This window comes from Ceratosolen solmsi, unplaced genomic scaffold (genome assembly GCF_000503995.2).
Source record: "Ceratosolen solmsi marchali unplaced genomic scaffold, CerSol_1.0 scaffold11, whole genome shotgun sequence".
In the NCBI taxonomy this organism is placed as follows: domain Eukaryota; kingdom Metazoa; phylum Arthropoda; class Insecta; order Hymenoptera; family Agaonidae; genus Ceratosolen; species Ceratosolen solmsi.
In genome coordinates, this window is record NW_011948416.1 from 13,548,904 (window position 1) to 13,569,341 (window position 20,438).

The following is a 20,438-nucleotide window of genomic DNA, read 5'->3' on the forward strand; positions in this document are numbered from 1 at the left end:
TCCCCTCCCCACCCCTCCGCCCCCGCCCGTAGCCACAACGGCACGATAACGCTTAGAAATTTTATCTAATTGCCATCGGTGGACAATTTAAGAAAATGCAGACAATTTTTATTTAGCACACTCAAATTCGAGACTAATTATAATAATGTAAACTATTTACTTTTCAATATATAATGCAATAAAATCGAATATGCTGTCGGTCGATCGAATTCAATAGGTTGGACTTTCTTCTCAATCGTGTCGTTTCTTTGATATAAATTATTTATTAACTTTTTAAGGTCGTAAACACCGAAGCGATAGGGATAAAATCATGTACACTACTGTAAGGTGCACCAACGAGCGCAAACAATCGTTAAAATGAATTATCGGACGAGACTGTCTTTCGCTCGTGCACGTATAAGCGGTCGTAGAAAATGTTAAAAAGAAATATAAAAATCGAGTAATTTTTGGCATGAATACGAACTCGAAAAGCTCGGGCAGACGCGACAATCGTAAGCATAAATGCACGACAGAGGCGAGCGGAGAAGCGAAGAGAGCTTTGTGTGCTTACGCGTCGCCGTGTGTGCACGAAGATCGGCGGCAGTGGAAATGAAAATGAGGAGCGCGGACGGAAAAAGGAGAAAGGGAAAAAAGGCGGGGGAGGGGGAGAGGGAGGAGGGAGTAGTAGGGGTGTACAGGCTGTGACTCGAACGCATATATCGGCCTACAAGATCGGAATCACCAAGTAACCCGAGGATTGCCGGCGAGCGAGTGGGAGTAGATATTATCTCGTCGGTCCGATATGCAAGAAATTCCAGGAAGGCTCGCTGCTGCTGCTCGCCACCGACAATCTCGTATTTTCATCGTACGACGAAAGCCCACGGGAAGACGGGGGAAGCTCGAGAGAAAGGAGAAGAGCGGCCCAGGGCGGATGAGATTGACTCGTAAAATCACTGCTGCCGAGTGTCTCTCGTGGGCCCGTTGTCGACTGCAGGTATACAGAAGAATTAAAAAGAAAAGTCGTTTATGGGGCGATTCGTATTCAGAGGACGGGCTCTTGTCAGAAGGCAAGAACAAGTGGCTATAAACAATCTCCAAGCTCTCCTCCTTTCTCCGCGCCCTTCGCCGGAAGCGCGCGTGTCGTTTTGTATTCCGCTCTTGTCATCCATTTCCGAACTCTCCGAGTCTCTCTTTCACACACACACGCGCGCTCACACAAAACAGACAGACAGACAGACAGACAGACAGACATACAGCCAGATAGATAGAGACTCTCTCGCACTCTCTCTCTCTCTCTCTTTCTCTCTCGCTCTCTCTCTCTCTCTCTCTCGCTCTGTCACTCAATCCAGTCAGCACCAGCAGCACACCATTGGATTATCAATTAAACCGGAGCTGAGATTCACCTCTGAGGGCCTTCATATGAGCGACAGCCATGCGCAAGATGGTGAGTTTGTCAGGTTTGCGGGCAAGGGCCGAACACGTCGGCACCATGTCTGAAAGTTCCGTGATGTAGGCCGTCATCTTGTTCCTCCGTCGTCGCTCGATCTCGCAATGATTCTCCCGACTGCATTTGCCAACCCCCGAGAACAGAAAGTATAAAGCGGTCCCTCAACTTCTTGTTAATTCTCTCCTTCTCCCTCTCTCTCTCTCCCTCCCCCCCCTCTCTCTCTCTCTCTCTCTCTCTCTCTATGCGATATATGTGCTATGATGTAATGTGATGATGGTGGTCGTGACGTGTATGTACTCGAGTGCGCGCGCGTCCGTTTGTTTGTTGACCCGCGAGGGGTCAGAGGTTGTGGAGGGCTTTGTTCACGGCCGGCCGAATTCATCGGGATCCCGCGGTCACGAGCGCATAGAATCCTGTTCCTCTCATGGCCCCGACGTCCCGGTGGGTAACGTCCCATTGCTTGTTTGCCTCCGCGAAATGTCCCTCTCCATCGATTGGACCTTCAGCCGGAAACGAGGGTAAAAAGTACGGGAAAGCTCAATTAGCCCGGAGGTACGCGGCGTCCCTTTTTCCCTCCGATCCTCTTCCCTCCCGCACTCTCCCCCACAACCCCATAACTGATCCCGCCCAGTCTCACTCTCTCTCTCTCTCTCTCTCTCTCTCTCTCTCTCTCTCTCTCTCTCTCTCCCGCGGCGTCTCGTCTCGGTAGGCCGTTCCCACGCTGAGAGGAGCCGCGGCTGAAAATCCAGCGCTCGGACACACCGCAGGTGTGTGTGGATGCGCGCGCGCGCGTTTGTGTATGTACGTATGTGTTGCGTGGGTGGGTGTCGGTGTGGGTGCGCGCGAACACAAGGCAGGTAGAGGAGAGCGTCTGTGGGAGTGGGGCGGCGGTGGCGCACATGGCGGACAGCGTCAACGACCCAGAGTCCTTCGGCCGAGGCCGATTTCCCCGGTCGGCCTACCTGGCGAAGCGCTCCTTGTCCTGCATGTTGTCGTCGTCCATTCTCCTGTACTTGCCCGAGCTCGGGTCGTCCTCATCGGACCTGAAACAGCCAAATGGACATCACCGTGTTAGTTTTAAACTTAGCGTTACGTTGACATCGAGGGAAGGGGGAGGGCGAGCTTCGGTTACGCGATCTTTGCTCCACCTTACCATGATGCCCTTGCGAGACGGATAAAACAATGTTGGCAGCGATGCGATTGCTCGCTCCGCCGTTCATAAATGTGCGTATTATTGGACTTTGTTTCCCCGGAATACTAATGAAAGCGTAGCGCCAATGCCTGTTGAGATCGTCGTATCGAGCCGATCTATCATCGATCCAAGTTTCGTCTCTCTTAGCGTGTGCCGTGAATACCGGACATTGATATTCGTTCAGCGATTTCATTTTTCGACAGTCCCTCGCTAATTTTTCGCGGCATCTAAGATTACATTGCGAATGTCGAAAGTACAATTGACAATCGTTTGCTCGACCCATTATGATTATAAAATGGACCAACGAATAAATAACGTTTATTTTAGCTACGAAAGATAGTTGACCCGATTTCATCATTTTAAGAAAAGTAATGCTATTTGATCATTATTATAGCTCCCAATTAATATTATGGGCAAATTTTCATTGCGCACAAATGCATTAGATTCAATGACTTCGTTATGCCAATCGAATGCTCATCGAATTGAGTTGAAGAGAAAAACGAAGAAAATAATATATCCGTTTGAGTACATAATACATATATATATATATATATATATATATGTGTGTGTGTGTGTGTGTGTGTGCGTGCGTGCGTGCGTGCGCGCGCCCGCGCGCGCGCGTATGTATATGTATCCATACATACACAATATATATAATATATAATATGCAATTCTTAATGCTGTAGTGAGCGAGACGAGCGGTAGAAAAGTAAGGTTAACAGTGTTTGCCAAATAATGCGGTTGCATTGCATTACATTGCATTGCATTACATTGCATTGCATTATGAAGCAAAGTACAAAAGACTGATTATACGTTATGACTTTCGGATAATTTTTTGCTCGTTGCGGCAACTCGAATACATATACAATATCATTTGCAAATGGGTATGGGAGGAGGGGGGCGACGCTTAGTTACACGTGGTCGCACATAACTACGACGTATGAAATGTACTGGGGACTCGCGCGTAATGTACAAGGCTTAGCACTAAGCGCATCCGGGTATAATCGCACTCAGACCGAACGCTCCTCGGATGTTTTTCGTTGTTTTATCAATACCGGATAGTCCGCGGATTAAGCGGTCTTTCACCTCTCCGCAGATTCAAAAGAACTGGGCCCCCTTCCTCCTCCTCCCCCACCACCTCCTCCTCCACGATCCCCACCTCCAACTCCTCCTCCACCTCCTCCTCCTTCAATCCACGGTCCGCTACTTCTCTCTCGATTGCACCCACTTTGATTATTTTGTTAAAACACTTTGATTTTGTTTTCGTTGCTGCTGCTAATACACGAGATCCTCATTTATTAAAACACTTGGTGAGAGTGTCTGTAATTGGCAAAGCTCGCGTAAACGGTAATCGGGAGATAGATGCTTTTTAACAAAGTGATCGTAGATCAGTGGAAAATCCTAATGATAGTGTTTCTTCCTATTAAAGCGACGTTGATTTTAATGTCGAACGCGCATCTTCTAGCCTTGTCGACGATATTTCCTTCATTACAAATTATTCGGCATAATTATTGGCCATAAATAATGTTAGTGGTAACGAAGGTGTAATTTAACGTAGGCATTATTCGTCCCGGAAGGAGAATCCAGGAGAGTCACTTTGGGTTCTCCGTAATTAGAAGGAAAAGCAATGAATGAGCGAACCTTCCCGACAGTAGCGATAATTCGCTGTCGACGGCAGCGACGTTTCGACAGGATTTTTCACCATATTTACAAACTTGACTTTTTCAATATTGACGGATGGCAAGAGGGTATTGCCAAATCTCACATCGCCGAGGAATTAATGCCGATGTATGATGATGACGCGACGAGGAGTTGTCGTCGAATTAAACATTCGTGAGAAGAAAAATGATGCTACGATTATCGGTAAATCGTACGGGAAGTTAACCGGGCGACGATTACAGCGAGACTCCTTCGACTTATCGCGCGCACTTAATATCATTTCGATGTTCCAGAGCGAGTCGAGTGACTCGCTTTATATTACGGGACAATTGTTTCTCCCTCGCTCCAAGCATCCTTATAAAGGCTTATAATTTCTCACACCCGTCAGTCATTATTTGTCCAGTAGCTTGGATCGTTCATGTCGGCGAGGATTCTGTATAGCGCGAACCGCCAAAACGTATCCTCCCGATTCTTAAACCGGCCATTATGGCTGGAATAAGGGCAAATTAATGAAATGAATCAACTTATTACGATCATTTATTTTATTCTTATTATTATTATTCTCATTGACGTTGCTATTGTACAAAGTATTTGTATTTCGTTCGTTTAAAATATGCCGATATTTATTAAATCCTAGGTGTCGGTAATATTTGGATTTTTCAATGTTTATTCGGGCAGATCGAATGCCGAAAATCGTTGATAAATCGCTATGATGTAAGCTCGTAGATCGCTTCCGGCAAAAGTGAAAATTTTCAGTGTAAAAAGAAATATTGTTTGTCCAAGGGGTGATCTCGCGTTATCACGGACGAGTCGCTCCGCGTCACAAAGGTTCATGCGGTCAGGAAAGCCGTAGAAGAGCCACGACACATTTTGCCGAATGTAGAGATTCGAGAGTGGGAGTGCGTGAGACGCTGGCGTTAGCGGCATTTTCAAACGCGCACGCGGCTACTTTCGAGCGGCAATTTATCTTCGCGGCGAGACTTAACGGGATTTCAGATAGCGATTATGCGAAATTAATCTGACGTGTATTTTCAGATTGTTATTGTGGATTCGCGGGCTTAAGGACGGCGCGTACCGTCTGATGCGTATTTCTTATTGCACACCACCCCCCCCCCAATCTGAGAACACATGTTGTTACTTCCTTAATGCGTCGCTCGTTAATCAGAGCCGTCCGTCCGACCAGAAGATCTACAACTTTGCATTAGCTTTTCAGCCCGCCATCGATTAATTTCTCCTCCATGAATTTATTTATATTTTGCTACCTGGCGATGCGCCTTTTATTGTTATTATTAATATATATAGTTTTTTTTTTTTTTTTACAGGATTAGCGAGACGCTCCACTTTCGCGACAGAATAGTGCCTCTACCAAATACTTTCGATTGCTCTGTAAAGGATACATACGAAAATGTAATTTAGCATTGCGCCAGTCGTAAATCATTCTAATTTCTCAGTCTGAAGTAAATTATTGTGCACACGTCAGCGTTCGTAATGAATGTTAATTTCTGCATTTTATCCACGTTAATACGCTATTATCTTCAAGCAAAAGTAATTTTAATATTTCGTTACGTTTTCTTTTCAGATTAATAACACGCAAGACTAATAATATTTCATTAAAAATTTTAAGGTAAAAAGTCACATAAATCAAGTCTCGTGGAATTTATAATATATTCTAGATGCTTTTTTTCTTTCTTTTGTTAATCGATACTCTTTGATAATAATTCAAGATTTCGGCAAGTTGTTTGGATTCATCAATCAAATGATTTTCTGTTATTTTATATGTTATTATAAATAACAATGATAATTGTTTTGGTTTGGCCGCTCTTAAAATTCATTCGCAATTAACAAAATGATCGATAAAATTCTATTATATTGTAAAATAAAAGAAAGCACATGGCTATTTGTTGTAAGATATTTGTAGTTGTTTTTAAAAATAAATTTATCTAAATCTATCTACAAACAGTTATAGTTCTCTTTGAATACGAATAATAAAAATAGAGATAGAGGGGCAAATAGGGAAATGAATATACAGCTAAATGGCTGAATGTATGAATAAATTTATCGAGAGAGAGAGAGAATTGAAAAAATTAAATAAATTGTACACAAATGAAAAATTATAAAAATATATATATATATATATATATATATAAGGTTTTCTATGGGTGAAAGATTATTCGTTAAACGTAGAAAGATTTATGATGTTAAATTATTGCCCCTTTATTGTCAAAGAAATGCTTGCGCGAGGAATTTTGTAATTGCGACGAATGGAAATGCGCGTGATAAGTATTGGGAGAATGATGAGCATCGACAGGATGCTTGCTTGGGTAGAGCTTAGTTGTGAGTATTGATATGGAAAGAGGGGAAAGTTTAGCGAGCGTATTGAAAAGCGAGCGCTCATTTGGCACACAAGCGCAACAGCCGAAAATAATCGCGAGCTCGGTTATCAGTATGTTTTCGTTCAGAAATGTGCTCGTTCGACACGTATATAATAAAAAAGAAAAAAAGAAAAAAACACACAGAGAGAGAGAGAGAGAGAGTGAGAGAGAGAGAGAGAGAGAGAGAAGAAAAAAAAAAGAAGAAAAAACTTCCGCGTGTAAAACGTTAACGAAAACAGAGCGCGCAAACGAGCGGGAGTGAGCGAGAGGGAGGGGTTTTAAGCGAACTGCCGCCGATGTCCCGACGCGTGGCACACGCGGCGATAAAGACGAAAAGGTAAAAAGCGTAGCACGAGCAATGAGATTAAAGCAGAGGAGAAAATGAATCGGGCGCGCACGCATTACCTACGTCTCTTGGAGGAACCGAGAGGCTCCGGCTGGGCCAACTGATGCACCTGGTGGTGGTGGTGATGGGGCGAGAGGTCGGCTGGATAGGCCATGAGGTGGCTCGGGGTTCCGACGACGAGGCCCGGCGGCTGCTGGTAAGGCTGCTGGCCAAGCTCCCCGTAGCCGGTCCCCTCATAGGGCCCGCCACCGCTGGCCTCGTACATCCTACCTGGTTCCGCTCATTGCCTGGCCCCCTTGCGCTCCTACCGCGCGGCGCTCTATCCCTCTATCTGTCTGTATCTCTCTCTCTCTCTCTCTCTCTCTCTCTCTCGTTCTCCAACTCACTCACTCTCACTTACCCACTCACTCTCACTCACTCATTCACTCACTCCTCTCGGTCTCTCGCTTTCCCTCTCACTCCCCGTGTGTATTGTGTATCTCGTCACCCACGCTTACCGCGAACGACTGAAGAGCCGTGGCTGGCGAGCGAGCGAGCGACCGACCGACCGACCGACCGACCAAACGACCGAACGACCGAACGTGACTCCCTCCTACCTAGTCGGACGAAGCGCCGGGGCCCGAGCCGCAAGCTCCGTGTCCATCACCGTCAGAAAGCTCGGGCTCCCAAAGTCGGCTCGAGGGTTGTAAATGTGTTTAGCTCGATGCTTGGGACGGGAGCGGTAACGATGAGCCTCGGGCACTTAAATCTACGCCGGTAAGGTGTAATCGCGGCCCAATGCATTTGATTCCAAAGTACGGGGCGTTCATCAAAAATCGTTTATCTGCACGCCGGACTCGTTCCTTTCGTGTTAAGCACGCAGCCTCCTAGAAGTTAAACGCCTCTACCATTGAAATCACATGCCCATTGGTTCTCTACACGTATCCGACTATGACGTCTTGAGTAATTCGCAATCTTTTAAGCCCGACAGAGGCAACTAATTATCATTAATTGGTGTTTATAATACGCATGGCGCCTTTATATGCGCATCCTATATACTCTTGGGCAAAACTATTAAGTAATTGAAGGACGGTAAAGTGTCGTGGAAAACGAGGGCAAAGAAAGAGCGTAAATATCTTTTGCCTATGTAAGCCTTACTCTTTCTTATTTTTAATACTTTGTAATTCGTAACTTAAATTAATTCTAAGCACGAAATCATTGGAAATCTAGGGATCGAGCAAAAGATCTTGATAAACTTTGTTCCCACGATCTTATGAATATGGTGTGTGTGCGCGCTCTAAATTTTCTTCGAATATAATAAAATTTAATATAATATTCAATTTTAATATAAAATCACTAATGGTGTAAAATTACAAGTGGAAGACAATTGTTTTTGAGGTTTCATTGTTTAATGAAAGTCGGATATTATCGGTGCGCTTTATTTATGTTTAAATTTTGCGCAACATTTTCGTATGAATTAATTGAAAATTGAACGCTTCGCACAAAGCGATTTTTCAAATCTGTGTAAAATAAGAAATAATAACTTAAAAATAAGATCGTGGAAAAATTTTGTCCAGTGTCACTATATTTAAAATAATTAAATATCTTCAGCCTCGTAACGAGGGTCGATAAAAAAGATTTCAGATTTTATTAAGCTTTTAGGAAATATACATATGTTAATAATATATTTAGCCATTTTCGTTTTAAAAATCAATTTGGATTTTTGAAGTATCTATTCTTTCAGACGTATATGAAGATGAATTACGAAACAGTAATTATTAGAAATATTGATTTGATAAATAATTCGATTTCACAGATCATAACATCTAATTGAATAATTTAATTACTTTAAAACCAGTCCAAATCTATATATATATATATATATATATATATATATATATCATTTATAAATACCAAATGATCTACTAGTTAAGGAATTCTTGTATGTAAATTCTTATAATTATAATAAATTTTTTAATTTAAATTTAAAGGTGTTGATTGCTAACAACATTCCAAAATTGTTTAAACCGATTATGTTTAAAATGTTTGCTTAAAATTTTTAAAATACATATTTAAGATACTTATAAATTTATGTAACAGTGTTTTACAAATTTCATCGACACGTTTAATTTATTTATCAATAACTTACATAAATTAATAATAAAAAATTTCACTAACTCGATATTTGATTGAAGTAATTATATTTAATATAGTTAAATTCAATTTAGTACAATGAAATGAAACTTTTTTTTGCACGATGGTGCACTTTTGTTAGTAATACTTTTACTTACTAAATGTCATGGGAATAAAAAATATAGTCGTTTTAAAAGAATTTGTAATATAGATAAATAATTTAACTAAAATGCCAATATGTTTTATAGATAATTCGTCAGATTTTATTATTTATTTTTTTATCGTTTTAACATTTTTGTGTGTGTGTGTGTGTGTGTGTGTGTGTGTGTGTGTAAGCTAAATTCACATTATTATGAATCTATTCATAGATTTATATTATATTATTAAGATTTAACTATTTGTAATTCATATATTAGAATATATAATTTTACATCTTCTTATCATGTTTCCATTTAATCGGTATTAATAATTAAAATATTTTAAAAAGTTGAGCATTTTAATTCTAGACTTAATTCAAAATGTCTACTATACTAAAATGTCTACAAAAGCTCAACATTTTATGGTTACTTGTATTAACTATATGATTTAATCCGTAAATTATTTTTTATATAGATATATAATTGAAATATTCACAAATCATTAAATTATGTATACAAACATCAAATTCATGTGCAATCGTTCCAAAGTATATTTTTCATCATTTTAATTTTACAGTTAATCCTGCTATATTTTAATATCTTTGTTTTATTATATACATTAATAAACAAATCTACACCGACTTTATCCAGATATGTAGAAAGAAATAATTTACTTAAATAAATTTATGAAAAATAATATTTAATTTAATCATCTCATGATTATACATTATTTTTATTAAAAATTTGTAAAATGTTTAAATCTTTGTAAATTATATTTTACTTAATAAATGACTCGCTTCACTCGAGAATATTCTCCTTGTACTTAACAACATATAATTATTTAATTTTAACCTACGATACACAAGGAAAACCTATTCGTTAATGGAGATTTCTCAAATCAAATATATTCCATAGATACCAGTTACGAATAATTAAAATAAATCATATGTTATTCACAAATTCTGAATAATACATATATAGATTCGCTAGCTAATCAGTCTTAAGCATTCAAGGTATATATCAATTTTATATTGCAGATTGTCAAGATCTTATTAAATCAACGTATAAAATATTCGTGACTACGATTGACTAATTTACAATATTTCTAGCACGATTGGTTAAATCTACCAAGATTATGTAAATTATTTATAAATATACTTACCCAATACTTTCAGCGTTCCGATTCTGCGACAATTTACTTGGATTACTACCTAAAAGAATTATATTTTCATTTAATCAACATTGGCATTCATTATCATACTTTACTCGGTGCTCAAAAACGTTAACTTAGAGTCATATTTAACAATTTGCCTTGCGCAATATTCCGACTGACCAGGCAAAAGTAAATAATTGTAGAAGAAAAATTGCATAAAACAAGTGATAAACAAATAGGTAAATAAACGCTGGCTACAGTAAAGTTGACGTTATCTTTGGTTGTATACAACAGAGTCGCGTCACAATATACCTGGCATAGAATGGGCGATCGCAGACATTTGGATGAACATTCAGCTTGAATATTGTGAATGCAGCTTCTCAATTTGTCTCAATATTACCGAAGTAATGGTATCAATATGTATGTGGACGCAGTGTTACGCTTGTCGGAGTAAGGGCAATGTAAGAATGACTGTTGTTACACACCACTCACACTCGCTAGATTCGCCATTTTGAAGTTTTCTGTCTTTTATTTTTCTTGCTTGGTGTTATAAACTTGGGGCATTTACAAGTGAGACAGAAGCGACTTTGCTCTCTCTGGATTTTAGCTTTCGGCGTTCGCTGCCGAATCGTCGTCACTCACGACCCTGCATTACCAACCGAGGCGTAGATGACGCCTTACTACTCCATTGCTCCGCGATTCAATTTCAATTTATAATTATATATATATATATATATATATATATATATATAATGCAAGTGAGTAGCTTTTTCGTAGTCTCGTAGTCGATGCTCCAGCCGGCCCTATGCATTTTATTTTCAATCGATATTTTGCTCTTCCGTTATCGAAAATTATTATCTACCGATACAGCCGAGGAGGCAGGCCGATAGTCTTATTTGATTGATTAAGAGATAAAACTTTGGACAGAACGCAGAAGGAACCAATGTTAATATTTACATTGTGTACTGGCCTTGAAATATGAATATCACATCATTATTATACGTGGATATTATTGTATTAATATTTTTGTACGGATGAGTATTTTGTAAAACAATGTAGAATGATAATCATTAAATTTAGAAGAAAATAGTCATAGTTTCAATTTATTGTTGATATGATTAATATGAGAATGAACGCCTTTAACGATTCATCGATAGGAGAATCAGAACAAGATCCAAATACAGCTCTTATTGAACTTGACAAAGGTTTCATTACTTAATTAACATTTTATTTTTAAACTATTATATTGCAGTGCGGACAGAATTAATTAGCTATTAATTAATATTTGTTATTTCTAGGACTACGGTCAGCTAAAATAGGAGAACAATGCGAGGCTATTGTTCGATATCCAAAACTTTTCGAAAAATATCCTTTTCCTATTTTAATCAACTCGTCCCTCTTAAAATTGGCAGATGTTTTTCGCGTAGGCAGCAATTTTTTGAGAGTATGGGTTCTTCGTGTTTGCCAGCAAAGCGAAAAGCATTTGGATAAAATTTTAAACGTCGATGAATTTGTTAGAAGAATTTATAGTGTAATGCATTCTAATGATCCGGTTGCCAAAGCATTAACTTTAAGGACCTTGGGTAGCGTCGCCAGAATTATACCAGAAAGGAAACATGTATTATACAAATTTATTCGTTTCTATCCCCAATTTCTATGAATTTGCTCGATTAACGTTTAATGTTTTAAATCGGTTTCGACGTTCTAGGTTCACCATAGTATTAGAAGATCATTGGATTGCCACGATTTAGTTCAAGTCGAAGCAGCAATTTATGCGGCCCAAATGTTCGCGGCTCAATCAAAGTTATTTGCAATTTTTATGTGCACCAAAATTTCCGACATGATAAGAGGTCAGGCCACCCCAGCAACCATGAAATTACAGCTCATACCTATTTTACAATATATGCATCATGACATTTCGACTGCCTCGATGGTACAAAGAACGTTGTATTATTTTATATAGTTTTACAATAATTGAACTTATTCTTATTACGTCGACAAATTGAAAATATGATTTATTACAGGCAAACGAATTATGCATGGAGCTACTTGAAAGTTATCCTGCCGCAGAATTTGTACGAGTAACGTTAAGTGCATCGACAACTTTAGCCTCAGCTACATTGATCAACGTACCAGCGCAAGTCACGCTACTTTTGCAATATTTACTCGAAGATCCTAGATCTTCGATAAAAACACATGCCTTACAACTTCTTCACTCTTTAGCCAAGAAAGGAGCACATCTTTGGCCGCAGGGAGCATTGGCTCAGCTCATTGGTAATATCAATATCTTTTTTTATAATTTGTTGCGTTTATAAATTGGTTAGATCATAAATACGTATACTCTTACGTTTCGTATTTGAGATTAAAGTCATACGAATATTATTAGGCGATGACCATTTGTCTAATATATTTTTGATTGTCTCTATGGATTTGCTATTTAGATAGTACCACGACTCTTCTACAAGACGGTGCAAGAAATATCAATCTACTTATTCGTTCTTTAAATGTCATCGAGGTATTTATAATTTATTATACTTATTTGAATATTAAATTACATCTATTTTTTTAACAAATACATAATGTTTCGATGATGTTTTTATAACTAACAATGCGTGCTTGTATTTTGTAAAAAATGACATTGCCATCGTTAGATTAAACCAACCGATTAAAGACAATGTATATTTTTCTTTATAACACTTTATCTTCTCGTTAAAGGAATTTATATTTATTTTGTATTTTATTTACGAAAAATAAGGTGTTAAGTGAAAGTCCGGTAACTTGCGATGCCAATATGGAAGAAGGGAATCCCCTAATAGCCTTGTGTTCGAAAGCTTGTTATTCTCCAAATCCAATCGTTGCTGTTAAAGCTGTTACAATTTTAGCTAGGATAACTTGCTATTGGTAAATAATATAGATGCTTGTTTATTATACATCGTAAATAATATAAATGTTTGTTTAATTTTAAAGGATAAGGTTAAACGGGTTTATTAATGAATCAATTGGTGTTTTTTTATTTTTCTTTATTTTAGCTACGAAGAAGGTCTGCCGGTCAATGGTATACAAGATGTGGTCTCCTGTTTAGAATCATTGATAATGCTTTTGGCCCTGGATGACAAATATTTATATCAATTAAAAGTATGCCTTCAGCTGAGCGTAAAAATCTGTCAAGTGCAACATAATCATTGTAGTATTTTTGTTGACGCAATTGGCTCTACTCTTGTCAACACAAATACCAATAATAAAAAAAATGATCATCAAGCCGTTGTACTTTGCGAAGCTTTGGGTGCAATCGGAAGTTTAGGAGAGAATATTTTGCTTCCTCTTCTTCCTGATATTCTGGTAAAACTAAAAAAAACACCGCATACTCATACGAAAGTAATGCTATGTACATTACTTTTTCAAATGGTAGCTGGTGGTTACGAATGGAATGCCGAATGCCTAGATGCAATTGACTCGGTGATAAAGTCCATTGACAGTTGGAATAGATATAGGATTGCACGTGGAGCAACAAGATATGGGCATCACAAAATCGCCACACATTTATTCAAAATTCTAAAAGAAGCCGTGGCTTCCGAACAGCTTCATTTCTGGTTATTAGGTCTAGAATTAATGACAAGCGCAGAGAGCTATTTATTGTTAGTAAACGACAATTTCATTTCACTCTAATTACAAAAAGAGTGCAACTATCGATAAGTCTAACATTGCTTATTCTATATATGTATATATTTTTTTCCCCTTTCTTTTTTTTTTAAGAGATGACGTTGAGGTTGATAGTAATAATACAGTTAAAAAGTTAAACGGAGCCATATCGAGATATGCAAGTGCCTGTGCCTCGTTCAAGGCCGCGAGCACACCCATACGCAATTTACAATTCGCTTCTGACTATTCCAAGCTGCGATGCGAATTTCTCCAAGCGCTGGTGCAACTGTTACATTCGTGCAGATCATTGTGCACAGCACCGCCTTATGCAATCGCCGCTCACGAAGCTCATACAGCTAAAGATGAATTACAAAGATACGGACGCGTAACGAGTCAGGTAGGCAATAACCTCCCAGAGCTTGTATATTTTAATTGCAACCTTATACATTGTCGTTATTTTGCTTCTTTCTTTTTTTTTTTTTTTAGCTACGGAAGTCCGTGCTCGAGTTACGGACGTGTGCTGAGAATTATCAAAAATTGTATCAGTCGGCATTTGACGCTGACTCTGGCTCTTTAAATAACATAAAAGCGTATCCTTTTTATCATTTTGGTTATTATGAAGAGCGAAAATTTTGTTTGTCTTTTACCTTAAATACACACGGCCCATTAAATGAAGCTTCCCCGCAAAATAAAAGAAAATCAAGCCTCGCAGTTGCACGAAAATTTATTTCCTTAAAGTCGACGTAAAGTCCAAAATTAATCGTCAGTTCAATTCAATTCAATTCAATTCAATTGCTCGTGATCTAGCGCGCAACTCGTTGCAACGTGTAAGATCGATTAATGATGTTTGGCATAAAGCGAAGCTAACTTTTCGAACGTGGCAAAATTAGAGAGAAAAGTAAATAAATAAATAAATAAATAAATAAATATATATATATATAGAGAGAGAGAGAGAGAGAGAGAGAGAGAGAGAGAGAGAGAGAGAGAGAAAGAGAAACGAGAAACGAGCGGCTGCTCCTTGTCAAAATGACGCAAATTCCTTAATTCCTTAACAAAAATAAACGATTAGTCTTCAAGAGCTGTGTCTGCTGATGGCCCATAGTGTGCAGCGCGTCTGCGGTGGGCCCCCGGTCGCCACGAGTTTCCCCTCCTCCGATGTGGCGGCCTTTGGCTTCGGCGATACCGTGGAGATGCAGCAGCTGGCCAAGTGCTGCATACAGATTCAGGCTTTAGCGCCGGCTGGAGACGCCGACAACGAGACGTCGAGCAGAAAGACGAGTGGTATCAGTCATCTACGGGTCGGCAATCTCATATCCCAGCTCACGCTCCTGGCTTCGAGCAAATTGCGTCTCCCGGTGCCGCGTTACTTTTTCCAAACGCTCCAAGAGACGAGCGTGAATCTGTCGGTGCTGCCGCAGCCACGGGTCCTCGGGGAGCCCGTCTCCGTACCCCAGGGTAGTCAGCTCGCGCTCAAAGTCGAGGGTGTCCTCACCCACGGCAAGCGGGCTTCACTCTTCCGGTCCGTTGCCGCTATATGCATCACCATCTCCACCACACCCCCATCCAAAGCCAGTTCAGAGAAAAAGGTGAGGTTTCGAGAGTCGATGGACCTCTGGGGGAGATGGCCAATCATTGTTATCATTGTTATCATTGTTATTCGAAACTTTAATATGGATTGTACAAAATTTCACCCACGACTCGGAACGTCCACCCGCGCTCACTTTTGAGAAATAATTTACCGAGTGTACTCGATTTAAGGATTGTTTTAAGTTTTTGCATACCTTCGATGTGCACGTTTCATTAAGGTGGATAATGTTGGTACAATTTTTGCAATGGACGGGCAATATGTTTTATTCGCTTGCCGTCTAGCGTAATCACATAAATATAAACTAAACTGACTGCCTTTGAGTCGACGCTTATTAAAGTTAATTGAACTTGATAAGATTAAAAAATTTGCCATTACATTTAATGATTATTAAATATAATGCAAGATTAGTCGGTAATCAAAAAATTGATTAGAAATTTGACTAATATGGATAATTATCTCCCACAGGATACCAATACTAGTGAGCTCGAACAAATTGTCGTTCCACATCGTGACTTTTTCACTTGTGAATTTTTACTCTCACTGGGCTCGCAAAGTAACAATAGCGTTTGCGGAAGCAGCGTAAGTAGTTGTAGTAGTAGTGGTAGCAGTGGCGGAGGTGGCCAATATCAAGTAACAGCCAGTGCAAATATATTGGATGAAAGTGGAAATATTTGGAGATGTGGGCCACGTTCGGTTATGCAAGTGAGAGTACACGAAGAACCTTCAAGGAAGAAATTGACATAGCCCTTACTTATGTAAACAATTTCTTTATTTCATTTACTTATAAATGGTAATACATAACAAAATTGTATATTTATTCTATAAAATACTTTTCATTAATCTGTATTATTATGTTTGTTGTATATAATTAAAATTTATTCTAAATCTTCATTCAAAATAGGTATATAAGTATTGTCAAATGCCTTGTTGGTATTTATAATGTCATTGGCGATGAAAATCGCCCCTGGAACCCCCCACCTTTGAGACTAATTCTACACCCGATATATGCATTGTATCCGAAGGCACTGCTGATTTGCACATGTCATACACGGTTAGAGCTGCAACGCTCACAGCCATTAGTGCTTCCATTTCAACGCCAGTTTTCCCATCGCAATTCACTTCAGCCAATATTTCAACTCTTTTCAAAGCCTCGTTCACCTTCAAATCTACTCTCACGCAATTTATCATCAATGGATGACAGAGCGGTATTAATTCCGATGTTCTTTTGGCGGCCATTATTCCAGCTAACTGAGCTATCGTTAACACATCACCTTTCCGTACATTGTTCTCCATGATTAATTTAGTAAGTACTGGTCCAATATGAACGTATCCCCTGGCAGTGGCAATACGACTTCTAGGATTCTTTGATCCTACATCGATCATCGCTGCTTTACCATTATTATCTACGTGTGTCAGTGATGAATATAATCTATAATCTTGCTTACTCCAGTGAGTTGAAAGAGCCAGATTGATTAACGAATTCAATGAAATTCCATTACGATATGCTAGCTTTGCAGGTACAATAACATTTTTCTCACATCTTCTAACTGAAATTGGAACAAGAGAAATAATCCTTAATACATTTAAGTTGTTCGATGGTGGAAATAGTAGATGCAATAGTACTATATCTAAAGGCATTTGAAAACATTGATATACTTTGAGCGTACCGAGACGAAATAAAAGTATCTAACGAATATCGTGAATAAAAATAAAATTTCTCAACAATTATTAACCACCAATCAATATCATAGGTCGATTTTCCATTTGACTAAGATTGAGCATTCCTGTAACATTAAGCAAAAGAATAATAGATCTGGCTTCGAAGCTAAGGTAAATTAATAATTTTAGTTTTATTACACGATATGCTATTGGTAAGCAAAAGTATTCATTATAGTTATTTTTATACCTGCGTGTTGTTTTTTCTTTTTAAATATTGCTCTATGTATTAATGTCCTCATTTCCTCTGTAGAAGCACCGCTTCTTAAGGCATCTCGTAATGAAATTTCCCCCTTACCTTCAAAAAGACATACTTTCAGGCTTCCATCGGCTGTAATTCTCAAACGATTACAAGAATCACAGAACTGTTCGCTCATAGAAGTAATAAATCCTACTTGACCTACGAATCCAGGAATACGATAAGCCTTGAAATTAAGAATAATATATGGAAATAAATGAGTTTGAGTATGTTTTTAAAAGTTACCTACAATATATGTATAGGCAAATTTAGGAATGAAAATAAAAATAAACGTTAAAATGACAAATATTATAAAATTTTCAATTGCTAATTTAAACAACAATAAGAATTTAAATATCTCATTTAATTTTCACAGTCTATAATTTACTTACTTTTTTGCATAAGAAAGTGAATTTTGTATTAAAAATTTTTAAATATAATAAAATTATAATTATTTTTATTAATTTCGCAATTTAAACTCTCATCATAATTTACAATTATAACAAAAGCAAAACATGTACCTTGGATGTGTCGTTCAGTTTATTGGGAAGTTTTTGAAATTCAGGAAATTTTTTTCTTATAATTTGTTTCATCTCGGAAAATGATATCATTTTCTTAGTATTCCATTCATTGCCTGAAAAAGGCATATATTCAATAAATCTAACATCAATGTTTTTATGTTTCGTTAGTTCTACAAAATCTAATAGCTCGTCGTCATTGAAATTTTTCATTACAACTGTATTGATCTAAGGAATAAAATTAATTATTTATTTTATTAAGATCTTAGTACTGGTTAAGGTAAAGTGTAATTATTACTTTCACTGGACTATATCCCAATTGAATTGCTAAATCGATAGAAGCCATCACATTATCCCAGCCACGTCGAAGCGTAAATTTCTCAAAACGTTTATGGTTTAGAGTATCCAGAGAGATATTCAATAAATCTAAACCCGCTTTCTGAAGCGCTGGTAATTTTCGAGTTAATGCAATGCCATTTGTTGTCATGGCAAGAGTTTCTAATCCCTTAAGACTTTTGAGTTGTGCTAAATAATTATGATAATAAAAATACAATTGATCATTGAATTTTTACTTTAGGAAAACTAACCCAAATAATAATACAAATATAAGATCGTCATTACCTACAATATCGATAATATCTTTTCTCACTGTTGGTTCTCCTCCAGTTAGACGAATTTTTGTAATGCCTTCTTTAATGAAAAGATCAGCCAACTTAATAATCTCATCGGTGCTTAAAATATTCTCTTTTTTTGTGAGTGTAACTCCATTAGCGGGCATACAATATGTACCTAAAGATTTTGAAAATTGATAAGGAAAGAATAAAATTTTAACGATGAGTATTATTAATATAATGATTTAACATACATCTTAAGTTACATCGTTCTGTCAAAGATATTCTAAGATACGTATGACAACGACCAAACGAGTCGGTGAGTATGGATGTCTTAACATCTTGATTTAATCTTTTCCTCAGACTTTCTAACTACGAAAGAAGGAAAGGATAAATATTTGTATAAGCAATATAAACATGTTAAATAATAAGATTACTATTAAATAAAATACTTTTGTCGAAGATTTTGATGGAAATTTACTTGTTGAATATTCACAGAATAGAATGTATATTTTATTAAGATTCCTCAACATAATTTAAATAGCTTATAACATACAAAATCGATAAGGTAAAAACAAATTTTTGTTAACCATACACTGCAATTAAGTACAACTTAAGTACACTATCGCGTTATTGTTAAAATATTATTACAAAATAATCATAATAATAAGATAAAAATATTATGTCATAATAGTTTAATAGGCTTACAATATACATGCATAAACATTAAAAATAATAAATAGATATTTACTTATTGTGTAAAATCGTATATACTATGTATATACACAAATAAATATAAACATATATATATTATTGTCACATTTTATCCTAAAAAAGTACTTTTACGGTAAATTCCCCCCAGACTTTCATATAAGATTTCTTATTTTTTTTTTGCGTTTGGCAATCCTGCTCTAGATATTTTTCATTTTTTACCAGAAAATGATTTAAGTACACATTTTCAACTTCACAATCTCCTTGCATATTAATCCTAATGGCAAAAAATTAAGCGACTCTAGGTATAAATAGGTTTAAAATATCTTTTATTCTTTGAATCGTTCATAAATATTATTTGAATGCAAAATACAGCAAGTATATTTTTGCATTTACATTGACTGTATGAATTACGTTTGCTTAATAAAAAAAAGAAGAAGAAAAAACAAAAAAAAAAAAGGGGGAATAAATTCAGCTATAATATGAAATATGCATGTATTTTGTAAAGGAACGAATATTTTATTATTCAATATTCTATTTAATCAATAAAAATAGAAAATATTATTTCAATTTTATTTGACAAAATTTAGAGCTTTTAATCGCTCATCTGCTAAATTATCTTCGTTTGGGATCGTTGAAATCAGTAATGATTTTTCATCTTTATAAATATTACAAATATGCTTTGATATTAATCTTATTACAATATGGAAAAATAATACTATTTATTTAAATTATTAAATTAAATATTATAAATATTATTTATTTGTTAACTGTTGAGAATTCAACTGCACTATCATGATTCTATGTTGATGATGAGAATCGTTGAAATCTTGCAGCTCCTTGATGGTTGCCACGTAATGTCAGCATGCACTGCTTGGTAGAGGTAGGAGGTCGTTAATCTCTGGACACCTCTTAGTGTAGCACTACGTGGTGGTGACCTGATTGCTGGTCTCCTCCTTGACGTTATGTGGTGTGGAAGTGTGAAGAAATGGCTGGATACTTTGTTGTGACGTTGAATGG

General features: G+C 37.3%; 3 protein-coding genes across 4 annotated transcripts in view; 1 reads left to right on the forward strand and 2 right to left on the reverse strand.

Annotated features, from left to right (window-relative positions):
* Positions 1–11,009, reverse strand: part of tgo (Aryl hydrocarbon receptor nuclear translocator homolog tgo) — a 16,588-nt gene extending 5,579 nt beyond the window's left edge. The window contains 4 exon segments of the mRNA XM_011495970.1: positions 1,383–1,543; positions 2,389–2,469; positions 10,407–10,455; positions 10,710–11,009. Of these exon segments, the coding sequence (XP_011494272.1) occupies positions 1,383–1,543; positions 2,389–2,469; positions 10,407–10,455; positions 10,710–10,749 (331 nt within the window). The 5' untranslated portion in view covers positions 10,750–11,009.
* A 434-nt stretch (positions 11,010–11,443) lies between these two features.
* On the forward strand, positions 11,444–16,406 carry INTS7 (Integrator complex subunit 7). Its single transcript, XM_011495972.1, has 11 exons — positions 11,444–11,602; positions 11,696–12,015; positions 12,106–12,330; positions 12,422–12,671; positions 12,839–12,912; positions 13,153–13,298; positions 13,427–14,032; positions 14,151–14,433; positions 14,523–14,626; positions 15,106–15,622; positions 16,090–16,406. The coding sequence occupies exons 1-11, from the start codon at positions 11,512–11,514 to the stop codon at positions 16,366–16,368; spliced, it is 2,895 nt and encodes a 964-aa protein (XP_011494274.1). The 5' UTR covers positions 11,444–11,511; the 3' UTR covers positions 16,369–16,406.
* A 65-nt stretch (positions 16,407–16,471) lies between these two features.
* On the reverse strand, positions 16,472–19,240 carry Mocs1 (Molybdenum cofactor synthesis 1). 2 transcript variants are annotated; one of them, XM_011495973.1, is made up of 7 exons: positions 19,160–19,240; positions 18,962–19,079; positions 18,718–18,885; positions 18,395–18,621; positions 18,100–18,324; positions 17,531–17,765; positions 16,472–17,171 (listed from the first exon to the last, which is right to left on the reverse strand). In XM_011495973.1, the coding sequence occupies exons 1-7, from the start codon at positions 19,238–19,240 to the stop codon at positions 16,567–16,569; spliced, it is 1,659 nt and encodes a 552-aa protein (XP_011494275.1). In that variant the 3' UTR covers positions 16,472–16,566. The 2 variants fall into 2 exon arrangements, with proteins under 2 accessions (XP_011494275.1, XP_011494276.1); XM_011495974.1 differs by lacking the exon at positions 19,160–19,240 and having other exon boundaries at positions 17,639–17,765; positions 18,962–19,035.
* Between the last annotated feature and the right edge of the window lie 1,198 nt (positions 19,241–20,438).